The 16,784-nt window shown below is 34.1% G+C and overlaps 1 protein-coding gene across 5 annotated transcripts; it reads right to left on the bottom strand.

Moving 5' to 3' along the window:
• Positions 1 to 10,242: 10,242 nt before the first annotated feature.
• On the bottom strand, positions 10,243 to 15,652 carry LOC104242249 (probable GPI-anchored adhesin-like protein PGA55). Of its 5 annotated transcripts, XM_070150846.1 has the most exons (8): positions 15,176 to 15,651; positions 14,982 to 15,041; positions 14,322 to 14,491; positions 13,824 to 14,024; positions 12,180 to 13,629; positions 11,933 to 12,046; positions 11,069 to 11,217; positions 10,243 to 10,984 (listed from the first exon to the last, which is right to left on the bottom strand). In XM_070150846.1, the coding sequence occupies exons 4-8, from the start codon at positions 13,911 to 13,913 to the stop codon at positions 10,802 to 10,804; spliced, it is 1,986 nt and encodes a 661-aa protein (XP_070006947.1). In that variant the 5' UTR covers positions 13,914 to 14,024; positions 14,322 to 14,491; positions 14,982 to 15,041; positions 15,176 to 15,651; the 3' UTR covers positions 10,243 to 10,801. The 5 variants fall into 5 exon arrangements, with proteins under 5 accessions (XP_070006947.1, XP_009795578.1, XP_009795573.1 ...); XM_009797276.2 differs by lacking the exon at positions 14,322 to 14,491 and having other exon boundaries at positions 12,180 to 13,622; positions 15,176 to 15,652; XM_009797271.2 differs by lacking the exon at positions 14,322 to 14,491.
• Between the last annotated feature and the right edge of the window lie 1,132 nt (positions 15,653 to 16,784).

Below are 16,784 nucleotides of genomic sequence, written 5' to 3'. Positions count from 1 at the left end.
CAAAATTTCTACGCATCTCTCTTCACTGTTGAGGGGGATCACATTTGTGCACTAGTAAATGGAGTAGACATTGTACTCGATGCTTCAGCATTGGGAAAGGTTCTCAAACTTCCATGTGAAGGAATGTCCTCAGTCAAAGGTATCTGTGGTGTCAACTTTAGGAGAGCTATCATGAAAGAGCAAGCTATTCAGCAAGGGGAACAGGTGCATAAGAAGGTGTTACTTCCTGAGTATCAGCTTCTTTTTGAACTGGTCAATAAGGTGCTCTTACCTCATTCTGAGAGGTTGTCTATTGCTACAAAATCGGATATGGTCTTAATGGAGGCTCTTGATGAGTTTATCCCAATCAATCTGCCAGCAATCATGATAGATCATATGCAAAAGGTGGCAAACTTAAAGGTGGGAATCATGGGCTACCATATGGCTTTCTCCTCACTCAAGTGTTCAAATTCTATAAGGTCCCCTTGGGTAATCCCAGAGTGGGCACACGCAAGCAAACCTTCTCTAAAACCACTCTTAAAAATGTGAATGCGTAGAAAGAGTTGGTGGAAGCATCTCGGCCATTTATCATCTGATCAATGCGCAAAATACAGCTTCTGAAGAGATCAGAAGGTTGAGGGCTCAGAATGCCATACTGGAAACTCAGCTCTATCAAGCAGTTAAAGGACCCGGTTCCATTAATGAAGAAGTTGCTCGCCTGACAAAGGAAAATGATAAGCTTCGCGCTAAACTGCTTGAAGAACAACTGTCTGCAAATGCCCGATTGGACCTAGTTCTCAAAACCATTGTTGCATCCTCTTCCTAGCCTCCCTCTTCTAGTGCCCCCTAGGATCCTTTCAGTGGCCAACGATCTTTTGCTATGATGTTTTACGTCTGTTGTTTTCTTCTGTTTATCTTTTTGTGATGGTATGCTGGATTTCACACTATTGCTTCTATTTTGCTCAGTCCATTGTTAATATTAATGAAACAACTCCTCTTTTTGCATGTACTATGCTATTTTCCTCTGGCTTCTATTTTCTGTCATGTTGTGTGCACATATGTGGCATAAGTTGGCTTTGTTAGACTTCTTTATGTTGATTACCTACTTGTGTATCTTTTTAATGATGTCAAAAGGGGGAAAATATCAGGTAGATAGTAGTGTCTGGTGAGGGGGATCAAAAGCAAAAGGCGAGGGGGAACTTGTGAAAAAACAATTGATGCAAATATAGGGGATCTAATTAAGGGGGAATCAAAAGCAAAAGGTCGGGGGGAACTTGTGTAGTTTTTGGTACCTCATATGGTTATTTCTGCTCTAAACAAATACTATCACTGCCTAAGTTTGTCATCATCAAAAAGGGAAAAATTGATGGGTCTTTCAATGTCTTTGCCTTATGCTTCTTATGTTTTAATGATCTAACAAACTTATTATTAAGAACCAGATAGAGAACCTGATCCACTTGGTATACATTTTAAGTGAACAATGTCCAGTCTGATCTCTAGCAAATGAACGCAACAACTACAAGGAGGAACACAACAGGGACCTGGTCCCTTAGGGTTCTCTGACAGAAGTACAAGTCAACTATATAGCTGGAACGCAATTGCAGAAAGTGACTGTTCGCAACTGTACACGCGACAGTGCAGCAGGCAGTGCAACAGTCACTTCTCATTGGGAAGAAGCGTGTACCAAGAATTGATATCACCATTGTGATGTCTTTTGTAGTATAACAACCTGGTGCAAGGCACAACAGATTCACTAGTGCATTTAGTGATATTCTCTCAAGCATTAAAGTGTTCATCCGGCATTGAAGTCACTGGTGTGTCAGGAAAAAGAAGACAACTCCACTAAAAGATCAGTTTCACAATGAGTCTATGTGTATCTGTAGTTGAGTTGTAATCTTGTTATTTGTTCTTCATTTGTAACTCCTATCTTGCTTTCCTAGAAGCTATGTTTTAGGAAACCCAAAATCCGTAAACTTTCTGAGTTTATGTTGTGACTAGGTTTAGTCATAAGTTTAAAGTCTTTGTAACTAGAGAGTCACAAAGTGGCTTGTGGTAAGAGTATCACAAGCTAGTTAAGTTGAATTCTTTGTAATAAAGTTATTACAAAGTGGCTTGTAATAGTGAGATTACAAGTTAGTGAAGTTAAAAGCTTACAAGTGTAGGTCGTGGTTTTTGTCCCCTTGTGTGGGGTTTTTCCACATAAAAATCCCTTGTCTCTTTTACTTACTGCTTCATAAGTACTCTCAGTAGAAACTCATAAAGGATCAGGTGCACTATAGTTTAGTGGACATATATAAGCTATCACTACCGGGTGCAGTCCCGTAGTTCCAATATAAATGTGCAGGGGGGATCTACCAGAATACAAATCCGTAGTCCCAAAGTAAATATGCAGGAGGATCTCCCGGGATATCGTCCCGTAGTCCCAAAGTAAACACACAGTAGCAACACGAAGAGAATTCAATTAAATCCAAATTTCCTACCAAGGTAAAGTAGGTACTTCTAACCTAGCATGCTGCAAAGAATTCAAATAAAGCAGTTTGAACACATAGAGCAATTAAGTTACTTAGACATGCTTCTGTAAGCTAACAGTAGGCTAAAATTGCGAGTAGCATAAACAGGAAAGAAAACACAGTGTAGTTACTTAATGAAAACGGAATTTTCAACAATTAACATATGTATGCACTCGTCACCTCACGTACAAGGCATTTTATATATCAACAATACCAAATCCTAAGGGGAGTTCCCTCACACAAGGTTAGGCAAGCCATTTACCTCGAACCAGCTCAAAAATCAACTCGAAATCACGTTCTTGCCACGAGTATCCAACTCCGGATAGCCCAAATCTAATCAAATTAATATCAATGTGTAAATACAACTACAAACAACTAATTTAGCTAAAGGAAACGAAGCTAAGACAAAAAAAATAAGAACACGCCCAAAAATCCTCTCCGGGCCCACATCTCGGAATGGGGTAAAAATCATAAATTATGAACACCTGTTCACTCACGAGTATAACCATACCAAAATCTTGATCAAAACCCCAAAATTAGGCCTAAGAACTTTTCTCAACTTTTCCCCAATTTTTATCCCAAATCCGAAATTAAATGACAAAACTAAGATTAGATTACAGTTCTAGGATCAAAATTAAGATAGAAATCGTTACCCAATGCTCTCCATCAAAAACCCTCGAGAAATTGCCCTCAACCAAGCTCCAAATCGTTTTTCCAAGTTTTGATTTCAAACCCTCGTTTATTCCCTTTTTCTGACCAGTGAATCCGCTTCTGCGGTTAAATTACCGCACTTGCAGTCCCGCACCTGCAAAAAAGGCATCGCAGGTGCAAAAAATCACTTAACTGGCTGGGTTCGCATCTGCGGTCCTTTGGCCGCATTTGCGGTCATCCAGCAGCACCTGCGGTTTTCTGGAGCCTGGGCCAATTCCGCTTCTGCGGTCACCAAGCCGCTTCTGCAGCGCTGTACCTGCGGTCCCACACACGCAGGTACGGTTATGACAGGTTCAACAACTCAGATTTTGCCTAAGTCCAAATTCAACTTCCGTTAAGCACCCGAAACTCACCCGAGGCTTCCAGGACCTCAACCAAACATGCCAATCAATCCTAAAACATCATACGAACCTATTCCAACCCTCGAATCACATCAAACAATGCTAAAACCATAAATTACTCTCCAATCCAAGCCTAAGGATTTCCAAAACTTCCAATTTCCGCCTTCAATCAAAAAGTCTACCAAACATCATCTGAATTACCTGAAATTTTGTGCACACGTCCCAAATGACACAACGGACCTATCCCAACTTCTGAAATTTCATTCCGACCCCGATATCAAAAATTTCACTATCGAATCGGAAACTTCAAAAATTCGACTTTCGGCATTTCAAACATAATTAAGCTACGGACCTCCAAAATACAATCTGTACACGTCCCTAAGCCCGAAATCACCCAACAGAGCTAATGGAACCAACTGAATTCCATTCCGAGGCCGTCTTCATACTGCTCCGACTACGGTCCAAATTCTAAAGCTTAAATTCTCATTTAGGAAATAAGTGTCCCAAAACAATCCGAAACTCAAAATAAATCCTCCTGGCAACTCACAATAGCAGAAAATAAGCACGAGGAATGCAGTTAATAGGGGATCGGGGCGTTAATTCTTAAAACGACCGGCTGGATCGTTACATGTACTGTGTTCATATATGAGTGTGACGTGTACCTATATATACTTGTTTTCCCCTTAAAATAAGTGATGTGGTAGTTCATTGTTTGCATCATATTTTAGCAATTTGTTTACTTGTAAACTATTTTGCGGATACCAAAATACCTAGCAATATTTTAGCATGAAGTTAGGAGGTGATTTTTTATTTGGAGAAAATAAAGTCATAGAATTTAAGTAACTCTAGAATTTTTATCACGTTAAAAAGCCTTATAGTTGAGCTCGTATAAAATTTGAACAGGAAGAAAAAATCAAATATGATTGCTTATGTTCAAATTCCAAATCATAGAAGAACAAGAGGATATTTTCCATAGATAATCTTCACGTAATCTAATATTTCCAGCATGCCTTGTTTTTTTTTTTTTAATCTAATCTAATTCTATCATAAATTTATTGGCTCTTATAGTTTATTTCGATTTCCAACCAAAGAGTAATGTTAATTTAATTATGATTTAGCATAAAGTTTCCCTTGCATACTTGAATTCGTTGATGTCATTTCATTTCAAAATTGTAGGTGAAATTTTAATTGAAGTCAAAGTTTATATTATTACAATTTTATCCCATATGAACTTAATTATTAAAATATATTTTTATCAACCAACATTATTGTTTGTACTTTTAATATATTTAGTCTCTGTGTTCTTGCGACGCACGAATATCTTTAGTGGCAGAGCAAGGTTAAAGAATGGGGACTCAAGTAAATCTCCTTCGCCTGAAAATTATATTTACAAATAGAGAAAATTTGTTTTTTTTTAACTAGTATTAGCACCCCGCGCAGATGCGCGGATACTAACCATGTTAAATATTTGAGTTATTTGGATTATACGTAAAAAATCTTAAAATTTAAACATTCTCGATAAATATAGATGATCATTGGATATTAATTAAGACATGAAAATGATTAAACATTTCTCAATTCTCCTAGTTATAATTCTATTTTTCTTTTTTAGTACCATTCTCGTTGGTGTCATTGGATAAAAAATAGTCAAAAAACAAGATAATAACTCATATTTATGGCAAAACAATCAAAGGTTGAGACTATGAATGACTCTTTGGATACGACTTGACTCTTTTACTACTGCTTGAACTCTTATTTGGTGTGTTGATATATTCTAAAATTATTTCTATTTTAAATTTTCGGTTTCTAAAATTTTATTTTTCAATAATAATTATTTTTATAACAATGTAAGTGAAAATATTATCCTTAATTCAAAACTCATTTTAGTCGGCTATCTAAACTTTAAAAAGTTCTTTAGCGAGTGATTTTCTTTCTAGTATGACTCCATTTTGATATTTGATATTAACCATGTTAAATATGTGAGTTATTTGAATTATATGTAAATAACCTTAAAATTTAAACGTTCTACATAATTACAGATAATCGTTAGATATTGTTTATGAAACACTACATGAAAAAAGGCTAACATTTTCTCAAATCTCATAGTGATAATTTTACTTTTGCACCATTCTTATTGGTGTCATTGGAACCTAAAAATAGTCACGAAATAATAACTCGTATTTATGAGCTCTGGAAAAGCACAAAGGTTGGCACAATATGAACGATTCTTTGGTTACGACGTGACTCTTTTACTACTACTTAAATTCTTATTTGGTATGCTATTATGTTTAAAAAAATATTTCTATTTTAAAATTTTAATTTCTACAACATTATATATATTTTAATAAAATAATTATTTTTATAATGGTGCAAGTGAAGATATTATCCTTAATTTAAAATTCACTTTAATCAGCTAGCTAAAAATTTAAATGATTCTCAGTATGACCTCATTTTGAGTTTATCGATATCTCTAGCCACAAATTTTAAATTTTGAATACCCTATACATATACAGATTTCTTGTTCTTTGAATCATTAAATGTTAGATTAATTGATTGTTATTATATAATATTGTATATATTATCTTAAAATTGCTAAGCAATTTTTTCACCATGCTTGGCTTAACCTCAATGCAAACTACTTAAATTATAATTAAATTCAAATTTGAATATCATATCACTTTGTTAGCAATAGCAATTTTTTAAAAAATGACACACAATGTAAATAAAAAAAATATTCTAAGATATCCTTATCTTATAATCTATGTATTTGAGTTGAAAAAAATATTTGAAATCGATGAGATCATCTTCCAAATTTTTTACACTCAACAAAGATGAAACAGAAGAAGAAATTAGTTGTCGTCTCTTATTTCTAGTTTTTTAGATTTTTCATACATTTTTTCTATATTTATTTTCTTTTATCCTATTTTTTTATATTTTTTTTTCTTTTGTTACACAAAATTAAGTTATTTTGTAATAAAATGACGAGTTTTAATAGAAATTGTCTACATAAGAACTCTATTTATATTTTTAATCTTTGGTTGAAATTTTGTCATATTTTTCTTTTGGCTTTATCTTATCAACCTAAATAGGAGCTCACCTAACCACTTAAATTAAAAAATTGAGGATGTGTAATTTATTTATAATTCATATGTAACATGTGAAATCGTGTATAATAGGTATATCATCTATGTATATTAGCTATAAAAAGTAAATAATAAATCTGGCCGGATATTTATGTAATAATCCATAGGATTTTGGTTTCTTGATTTTATCCATGATATGACTTTTATTATAATTATTTTAAAAAATCTTTACTAAAATTTAAAAATATCTTATCTTTTATTTTAAAAATTACATTATAATTTAAAAAATAATCTCATTTTGAAATAATTTGTTTACATTTTAAAAATAACTATTTCACGTCATACCAAGTTTTTTTAAATATACTTTTCGTTACACTTGAAAATCGCTATAGAAACTATCAATTAGAAATCAATATCACTCTTTTTGAATTCGAGAAAAAAATCTTTCACATAATCTAATGATTCAAAATTAATATTTTTCAATGAAAAAAATACTACACCCTTGCAATGTTGGTTTGACTGCAGCTAAATGAAGAGGTTTCGGCTTATATCCTTCAATTCCTAGAAGGTGTTAAATAGAAATTAATCAATTATAGTCAAAGTTTTGTTATTTGTTTGATGACCATTTATATAAATTGACTCTTCAAGCAAACATTTTCAAAAAGACAAAAAACAACTTATGTTGAATATTGATTGATTTTTGTAATGTTTCTTTCTCCAGCATGTAGGTTTACTTCATTATATATGCAAGTGAATTTTTATCAACTTTTAAACTTTTTTTTTTGTTATAAACATAGGCGTGTACCTTATATATTATATTTATTTTAAAAGAAATTCGCTTTATTCAAATCTAGCTATAGTGTTTTAAAGAATTATAATTATAGGATTTTAAATATAAAAGAGTTTATAGTTATATGGAGTATTATTTATTTATTTTTGCCAGAGGCGAAGTAGTATTTACATAATTTGAATTAAGATAACAAAAGTTCCTAATATAATTGCATATGATCACTAACCGAATTAAGTATGATAACATGGTAATAAAAGATATTTTTTTTATTTTAATTCAAATTTTAAAAATTTATATTGAAATTATATATATATTTGACTAACATATTCAAATATAGAATAAAGTTATCATATACTATTGACATTTATTAGTTTGCCACTTGGCTTAATTACATAATCAATTATTTATGGCAACTTTATAGCTTTAATATATATATATATAGATTATGTATAAGTTATTAAATTTCCCTGACATAAAAGAAAATTCAAGTGAAGAGGTAAAATAGTTTAGAATATTGGGGTGAAATATTACGAAATGCGTATCGAAAGTTATAAAATTTCAGTTGAATAAATATTCTAAATTGTTACTCACAATGTATAAAATTTAATAACAATTTTTTGAAAAAGGGTAGCAGCAACACTTGAATATTCATGAGCAGAATATTCTCAAGGTGGTCACAATAGTGAATTCTCAATTTATGTTCAATTTTTCTTATTCTTCCATAATTGTGCTCAATATCCACGTTGAAGCACTTATTCAAATAAATTCCAAGTTAGTTTGACCCAAAATCTACTTTGTAGGCTTGTCAAGTGTAGTTTAAATGAAAAAGAATTTCTACCTTAGGTGATTTACAATTGCATCCTCAAGTTATATAAATACTTAAGGTTATAAAAGTCTATCAATATTTTGAGGATATTTTAGTCGTTCAATATTTAACATAAATTATTCGTGCTTTTATAATAATATAAAAGCACTTGAACTAAACTTGGCCCTTTTTTTTATTTAGACACTTGAACTAAACTTTGTTCCTATTGAACACTTTAACTCAAGTCGAAGTGTAACTATTAGACACACATTGCTAACATGTCAAGGTGTGTGTGCTACGTTGTGTATGAGCGCGTGATGCCCTCTTTCTCTTACTTACTCATTCTCTCTCCCTACCATCCTCTACCTTCCGCCATTAATCTACCATGTTCTTCAACTGAAATAATCCACTATATTCTTCAAAGACTTGATTTTGTCAAGAACAAAAACAAGGAATGAATTTTTTTTGCAGCAACTTAAAAAGCTTGTTATCAAAAATTTTAGAACAAAGGACATCAAAAATTAGCTGAGCAGTATCAAGGCCACTATTAATGAGCCATATATCACAAACATAAGAGTACAATTTACATTCATCAATAACTTTTCTAAACCTTTCTCTAATCCCAATCTCTTGTGTAAGTATTGCCAATTTGGTAAAAATTGCACGGGGCGCTCTATTTGGTCGCCCACATTTCTCATTTAACCTATATCCATTTTTTTTAAAACTTTTAATTTGTACCCAGTTTTTAAATAATTTCAGCCTCCTCCTCCTTTTCTTCTTTCTTCTTCTTTGCCAAAACCTGATACCAGCCGTGAATGCAAATCCAGTTCCATTGCTTCCTTTGATTTCGATAACTGGTGCGTATTGTCAAACTTGAAAATATCAGATACTTGAGCAGCCACTAACTGTGGATAAACTCATAATCACATGAAAACTTCAGTCCTATTTACGTTGTGGCAATGCAAGACATGACTTGCAGCCACGATAATTAACCATAAAAAGTTGGTTAGTTTTCCTTCGGAATATTGTGAAACTTTCGACCAGACTTGCAGCCACGATAATTAACCATAAAAAGAAGAGGAAATTGTAGCTAGATAGAAACTGCTCTAGAGCTGAAGTTTCCCAGTTACAACACAGAAACTTCATGCGTGAGAAATATCTCTTTAATGCCCATATATGTATAATACCCATGTGTTAAATGCCCTCCAAATGGTAAACCCAAACTTTAGTTCTGTCATGCGAAATCGAAACTATTGCATAAATAGTAAAATTTGCAGGCAACACGAATATGGTTGAACATTTAATCCATCTCATGGGTCCAACTGAAAAAGAAGAAGAATAGGGAATGGGGAGAAAAGAAGAAGAACAAGAGGTGAAAAAATCGGGGACGTGGGTAGTGGCAAGAAGAAGGGGTGGGCTGGGGTGGGAATTAAAAACAAATTGTTAAAGAAAAAGGTTTTCTTTAAATTCCACGTGTCACGAAATAATTCGTCTAGTTTGTCATGTAAAGGCGTTTGATAATACGCGTAGGCTATTTACGAAAACTGAAAAAGGTGTGTCTAATTGACACATATTTTAGATGGTACAAGTGTTCAATAGGAACAAAGTTTAGTTTAAGTGTCTAAATAAAATAAAATAAAATAAAATAAAAAGGGCCAAGTTTAAGGGTCCACTTATGTATTTGGCCATAAATATAAATATAGATAGATATAGATTTAATACTCGTAGTCCAAAGTTAACTATTTACCTAAAAAGAATTGACATCCAAATATCAATTCGTTTTCCTTAAAAAATAGCAAAAGACATTTAGCATTTTCTCTTTCTAATGGTAGCCATCATCCTAAAAATAAGCTTCCATTTCCTTTCAAGTAGTATCCGAAAATCTCTCAATATTTTCTCCCAAATCTCTCTATTTTCTTTTTCTGGTTATTTTGATTTCCCACTATGTATATCAAGTTTAGAGAGGTCTAAAATATAAATAATTGTTGTCTATAATTTATTCTTGTCTGTATATACAAGTGTATAATACAAATATAATTATATTATTTGTATATCACAGTGTATAACACAATGTGTACATTAAATCGTATATTACAACTCTTTTGTGTATATCAAAATGTACATCAAAATTATATTTTCCTAATTTACAATCTCAGTGTATAAAACATTTATAGATGCCTTATTCGGAAATTTCGAGACTCAAAATCATCCATTCTGATAATGTATATCGTGATATCACTGTATATCACACATCCGGTATATCACGGTATATAATAGGGTATACAACTATACATACATGTATATTTGGTGATATACACAATTGTGGAGAATTACCTGTCTTATTGATTCCGGATCTCCCTCTTCGATTTTAACTTCAAATCATACTTTGAGATCAGAGTTTGAACAGAGTAATCGGCGAATTAAGTGAAAAGGAAAAATGAAAGATGTAGTTTCCATCATTTATCTCACAAATAAGACTAATGATTAGCTCGACCGCTAACCATTTTATGGAACCTTTGTAAAGAGAAAATTCCCAGTAAAAATCATTAACATGGGAAAGTTTGCACAGAAAAAATGCTTATTTATAGAAGCTCCCACCCAGATTCACAGATGGACGATTCTGTTGAGCGTAAACATGGTGAAGGAAGAGAAGGCAACTCAGTGCGCTGGCTAGTTTCTGCATCGACGTCTGCATATAAAACAGCCAATTGCTTGTATTCCTTTATCAGGCTCTTCCTAGAAGCAAATGCCTCCTGTATTAGTTCCTGTCGTATAGCAGAGACAAAAACTGAACGTCAATGGAGTTCAGGCTTTAAAGTAGAAGGGAAGCTTATAAATAGAGAGGCTACCTTGTACGACTTATATTTCCTTGGCCTAAACGAAACAGTTCTTTGTAATTTATTGTCCACAAGGACACAACTTTCCTCGAGCTTTCCCTTATCAGTTAGATCAATCGTTTCCATCCCAGGAAGATCAATGCAGCAATCATTCAAGCATCCTGCAAAAAGCATCAAAAGACACGAATATGAATGCCCAGGTCTGAGAAGCAACGCATCACTCTGAACGATGAGTATATATGGCCATGACATCTGTAGCTTCGAAGCTATTTGCTCTCAACCAAGAATTTTCCAAACCTTGTTTCAATCCTCACCCTTATATTTCAAAAAAAATAAGTAGTTTTTATACACCTCCGTGAAACAGATGGAACCTATTCATGCTGATTTTGCTGGTTCCAAGATTGATCTAAATTGCTGCCGCGTGTTCCATGAAATGATGAGGATATAACAGGATAAAGTAAATAGCAATCAACTAGTACGATTTTTCCAAACAAGGAAAATAGCACCGAGAAATCATATGGTTAATATTTTATAAAGAGCAACCATTTTATTCTTCCATAAGTTTATAGTGGATGCTAGTCAATATCATCCCTTCGCCCTCAAATTTCCTTTTTCATTTTTTTTTTTGAGCTCTCCTTCCGAAAAAAATGATACACTATGTTATAGCATCTTTGCATTACTCAAGGACAATGAGTACTACGTAATAAGCATGTAGTGCAGCAGGGATCTGAGTTTGCATTCATTTCTCATTATTCTCTTTATTTTCATACATGCATCATCATCTCGGCTGTATTCCCATAGTTTAATTGCGAGTTTGTTAGAAACACATGAAATTTCAAAGGAAGGAAAGACAAACAATGTTGTTCCATGTTGTACCTATTTCTGCGGGACACATAAGAGCCTTCAACTGAGAGCTTGGATACCACTCAAGGTTATTTCTTATTGAACCAGAATCCCCAACTGACTCGTGAGAACTCGAAATGTTTACATCTGCAGAAGGAGAAATCTTTTGAAGCAGTAGATACCACAGAAAGAAGAGGAAGTAGAAACAGAGACAACTAAAAACTGGACAGTATTTATTTTTGACTACTCCACCAGAGGGTTCAAAGAGGAATCCACTTACCACTGAAACCCATCAACGATGCAGCAGCGCTTGAGAGAGCTGGAATGACAGCAACAACATTGTTTGCACTCGCTAAAGGAGTTGACAAGGAAGATGAGAGGCCAGTGGAGATACTACAATTGGACTCTGCTTCCAGTGAACAGTTTCCACTTGACAGGCTAGAAGATTCTGTTAACGGGGAAGAGTCTGATACTCCGGTGTCTACATCCACGCTTTCATTCTCAACAAGAACTCGAGAAAGTACAAGTTCAGATGACTGGAATGTATTTGGAGCGTCTTCAAATGCCCCCTTACTTGACTTATCAGAAACACAAGTAACATTGTCCAAGAAGCTTTTACAGACGGGCATGGACACCCCAAATCCTGCATCACTAAGTGAAGTTGGAGGTATATCAGATGTAAATGCTGGGGTTTGTGGCAAACTTTTATCTCTAATAGAACTTGATTTCTTGGGTGCAAGTTGATCCTCACTGGTGATATTGTCTTGCAATATCGTATGAGTCATTGAAACATTGGAAATGCTCTCAGCAGCATCAAAAAACCTGTTGCATCCTCTCTCATCCTCTGGGAAGGTTCCAAGTTCTGTATCAAAAAATGAAGTTGGATTTGGGAACTTAGCCGTGATGGAATTTCCATGACTTTCCTCTATTAAAGATGGTAATGACTTGGATAAAGCAATATCTCCAAAAGAATTTGATTGAGCAGTGATTGGTTGAACCGCACCAGTGATGTTCCGTTGCAAAACAATCTGACTACTTGGTGCAGTAGAAATACAGTTAATAGCATCAGGAGAGCTATCAAACATTTTCTCATTCTTCTCAGAGGCACTGGATTGTGATTTAGACAAATTATCCAGAAATGAACTTGATCCCTCAGCCAGTGGTTGTTCCTCCCTAACGATATCATCTTGTAGTATAATCATCTGAGAGCTTGATACATCAGAAAAACAGTTATCATCATCTGAAAAGCTACCGCTCTTGGTATCTTTGGAATCTTTGTCAGAACAGGATTCAGATGAAATTGTGGCTACCGAAGTACTTGATTCCTCATCTACCAGTTCTTCCTCCCTTGTCATATTCTTTTCAAAAACCGTACAAGAGCTCTTACAAGTTGCACCTGCTCTATCATTTCCTACAGAAAAATCAATTTCTCCTTCTTCGGAAGCTATTAAACCATCAAGTTCAGTTGAAGTTGAAGCATTTTGGCTTTCGATGAAACTATCAGCATCGTGATCCAGAGATGATTGTTCTTTGATAGGGTTCTGTGTAGTGCCTGCGACTGAACTAGTATAAGTACCAACATCGTACTTTTGCTTTCCATTGACAGCTTGTGTTCCCCTTTTTATATGATCATCTATTGGGATATGAAAATCTTGCACTACACCAGAGTATAACTTTTTCATGCTTGCACCAACAGTTTGCACCTGATTCTCAACATATTTAACTGTGTCCTAATAGTTAAGAATTAAGCCACATTAAAACCCCAAAATACTCATAATATGGTCAAATGTTCTGTCCATCACAACAAACTACTAGTAACATGCAGATTCCAAGGAAACAAAACAACAAGAGAGAAAGCATATATATCGAAGTATATGATACATCTGAAAGCAGTTAATGGTCAAAACGGATCACATTTACATACCTTGGTTACAAATCCATCTACCTCCTGGCACACAGCCTCAAACTTGTGGTATATGTTTCCAATCCAACTTTTGCTTCTGATTTTCTCCATGGTGTAATGTAAGAGTTGATTATAACACTAAATCCTGATCACACTTCAAAATCGTTTAAACAAGGCAATGTCCTAATCCAAAAAACAGTATCACCTGCCAAAAGCAATGACCTGCATAAACATCATGATTAATGTTCTTTCACATAACTCGGAAGACATAAATCTAGAAAGCCAAGCACATAACAAAGTACCCCAATGCAGCTGGTTTTAGCTTCCTCAAAAATCTTCAAAAAGTATAGGCCACAGACATAGTTTTAAAAGCTATAACATCTGAAGATTCTTCAACTGAACATCTTTTCAGTAATTGTGGTCGAAATTTAGTGTAACTTAAGAAAAATTAATCTAGTGCAAAGCTATAACATCTTTTAGTGCAACGTAAGACAAATGAATATCAACTACCGGTGGTACCTGAAGCTGGAAACTTTTCAGACTTATCACGCTATAAGTGGGCAGCCTGGTGGACAAGGCATCCCGTGTTCACGCATGGTTTGGGGAAGGGCGGCACCTCTTGGGTGTGATGTAGACAGCTTACCCTAATACAAGCATTAGTGGTTGTTTCCATAGCTCGAACCCGCGACCTATAGGTGGTCACACGGAGACAACTTTACCGTTGCTACAAGGCTCCCCTTCAAGCTATAAGTAACCAAGCTATAATACCTTTAGCAGATAGGGGGTATAACGAGATTGTCGTACCATACACTATTAAGAGATGAAGTTCTTACAAGTTTTCGGCTATTTGAGTTGAAAAAAGAAAAAAAATTAATAACAAAAGTAGAAAGCAGAGCATTTAAAATGATTCAGCTCTTAAAAGAACAATAAAGAGAAAGATGAACAAAGATTCTATCTTCCAGCAACACAAAAATAAATAAATAAATTCTGCAACACAAAGCATCAAAGCCAGGAAAAAAGCATAATCATACGTCAATAACAAAAAATCATCAGCTTAGAGGTCTTAATGTACTACTAAATTACAGTAGAAGTCAACATAACAGTCGCAAGATCACAACTTTAATTTCTATCAAGAAAAAAGTGTTAGATGATCGGAAGAAACAACAATGGTAAATTTACCTAGACTGTTGGAACATTATCACCAGCGACCAAACAACCACGGAAAGATGAAGAATTACGCTGTAATAAGTTGAAATAATAAGCAAAACCTCAAAGGGATTATCATTAAACAAAGATAATATGGGGTACGCGCAAACAATATAACTTTACAGAAAAACTGAAGTGGGGAAAAAGTGAAAGAAAGATTAACTTACGGGTAATTTACAGCGGCTGATAATTATGAAGAAACTGAAGAATTGGGAGAAGGGTTTTAGAGCTGTAGAAAAAATCTATGTATATTTTAACAACTAAAGTATGTAGATGGAAAAGGTTTCAGAAATTGTTGGGTTGGAGTTTAGTGTTTATTTGGGGTATGGAATTTTCTAAACTATTTCCTTTTGTTAATAGGAAACTTCAATTTTTGTTTTGTTTCACTTTCTTTTTAATTATTCTATTACTATATTGTATTTACTATTGTGATATCATCTGGGATCACGCGACAGTCGATCCCAAAGTTTCTGCTCTTTTTCTTGTGAATTCCTCCTTGAATTATACTTGCGGCAACCTTTACATGATAGGATTTTTACCCCTTATTTCATAAAGGGTTGATGAAATTGAGGCTTAATAAGAAAATGGTTGGAAAATAGGATATGTTGGTTCTTAGAAATTTCGTTTGGATTTTTTTTTTCCTTGGACTCAAAGTTCGGGTACCTTTCACTCATAGCCTGAAGTTTAGGGGGATTTGTATATATACCCAGTTTTGGGGTTACTATCGAAGTTATATTCGTATTGCACAAAAAATTATAAGTTTATCTGTTTTAGGATTAACTTCAGACTTAGTAAGTCTGACGTTGGAAAAATTTGTGTTTGAAGTTACAAACTTAAAAGCACTTCTTAGATTGTTTTAGTCTGAAATGCGGCTAATTTTTGCATGTACTTAAATTGCACTTAAGACTTAATTGGAATGAAGTGCAGCTAATTTTTATATGCACTTAAGATTTTTTAGTCTAAAGTGCAAATTACCCAGAAACAGAAACTTGTTTTTCTAATTTTAACAATCCAACATACGATTCAACACTCAAATCTACTCCAAATGAGTTCAAACTTGAATCATAACTTTCGAATATCATAAAGGAACAAACTCCAATCATCAATTTGTCAAATAACAACAAATCTGACAAACTTATTTTACAATTAAGAGGATGAGGAAGAAGAAACTCTAAGCAGTAACAAAGAGAGAAGCGTCACAATAGCGTACTACTGTAAAACATAATAAACCACTTTAAAGTTGCTCATAAACACCATGTAAATTTACCGCCACCTCTGTTTTCAGAGAAGATGTTACAACCCATACGTAAAAGTTAGAATTTGATAAGTTTGGTTTCTAGCCGGGCCAACTGGCTGGCGATACGTAGGGGAAAAGGGATTTCGTGCTTTCATTAAACGGGAGCGGGAGAATTTCCTATGCTTGGTTTAGTATAAAAGAATAGTGTATCTCTTTCTCTTTCATTCGAGGAAGTGTCACCCACTTTAATTCATCTAAAAACGCTCTCAAGTTTCTAAGAAGTTCCCTAAACGATTTACGGCTAGGATCAAAGGCAAATATAGTGGGAAGATTAGAGAAAAGATTTCGCAATCATTTCTGGATCAAACGTTCTACTGTTACATTGATTTTGAAGATTCTTTAGAAGTGAAGCTTTCCATTATAGAAGGATAAGAACCCAGAAGGTGTAACTAGTTCATCAAAAAGTTATGTAAGGCAGTCTTTCCTTCTTGGCATGGATTGATATAAGTGTTTCTTTCAGAATGATCCTCATATTGTAA

The sequence above is a fragment of the Nicotiana sylvestris genome, chromosome 7 (genome assembly GCF_000393655.2).
Source record: "Nicotiana sylvestris chromosome 7, ASM39365v2, whole genome shotgun sequence".
NCBI classification, from domain to species: Eukaryota; Viridiplantae; Streptophyta; class Magnoliopsida; order Solanales; family Solanaceae; genus Nicotiana; species Nicotiana sylvestris.
This window is presented reverse-complemented; position numbering and strand designations above follow the sequence as displayed.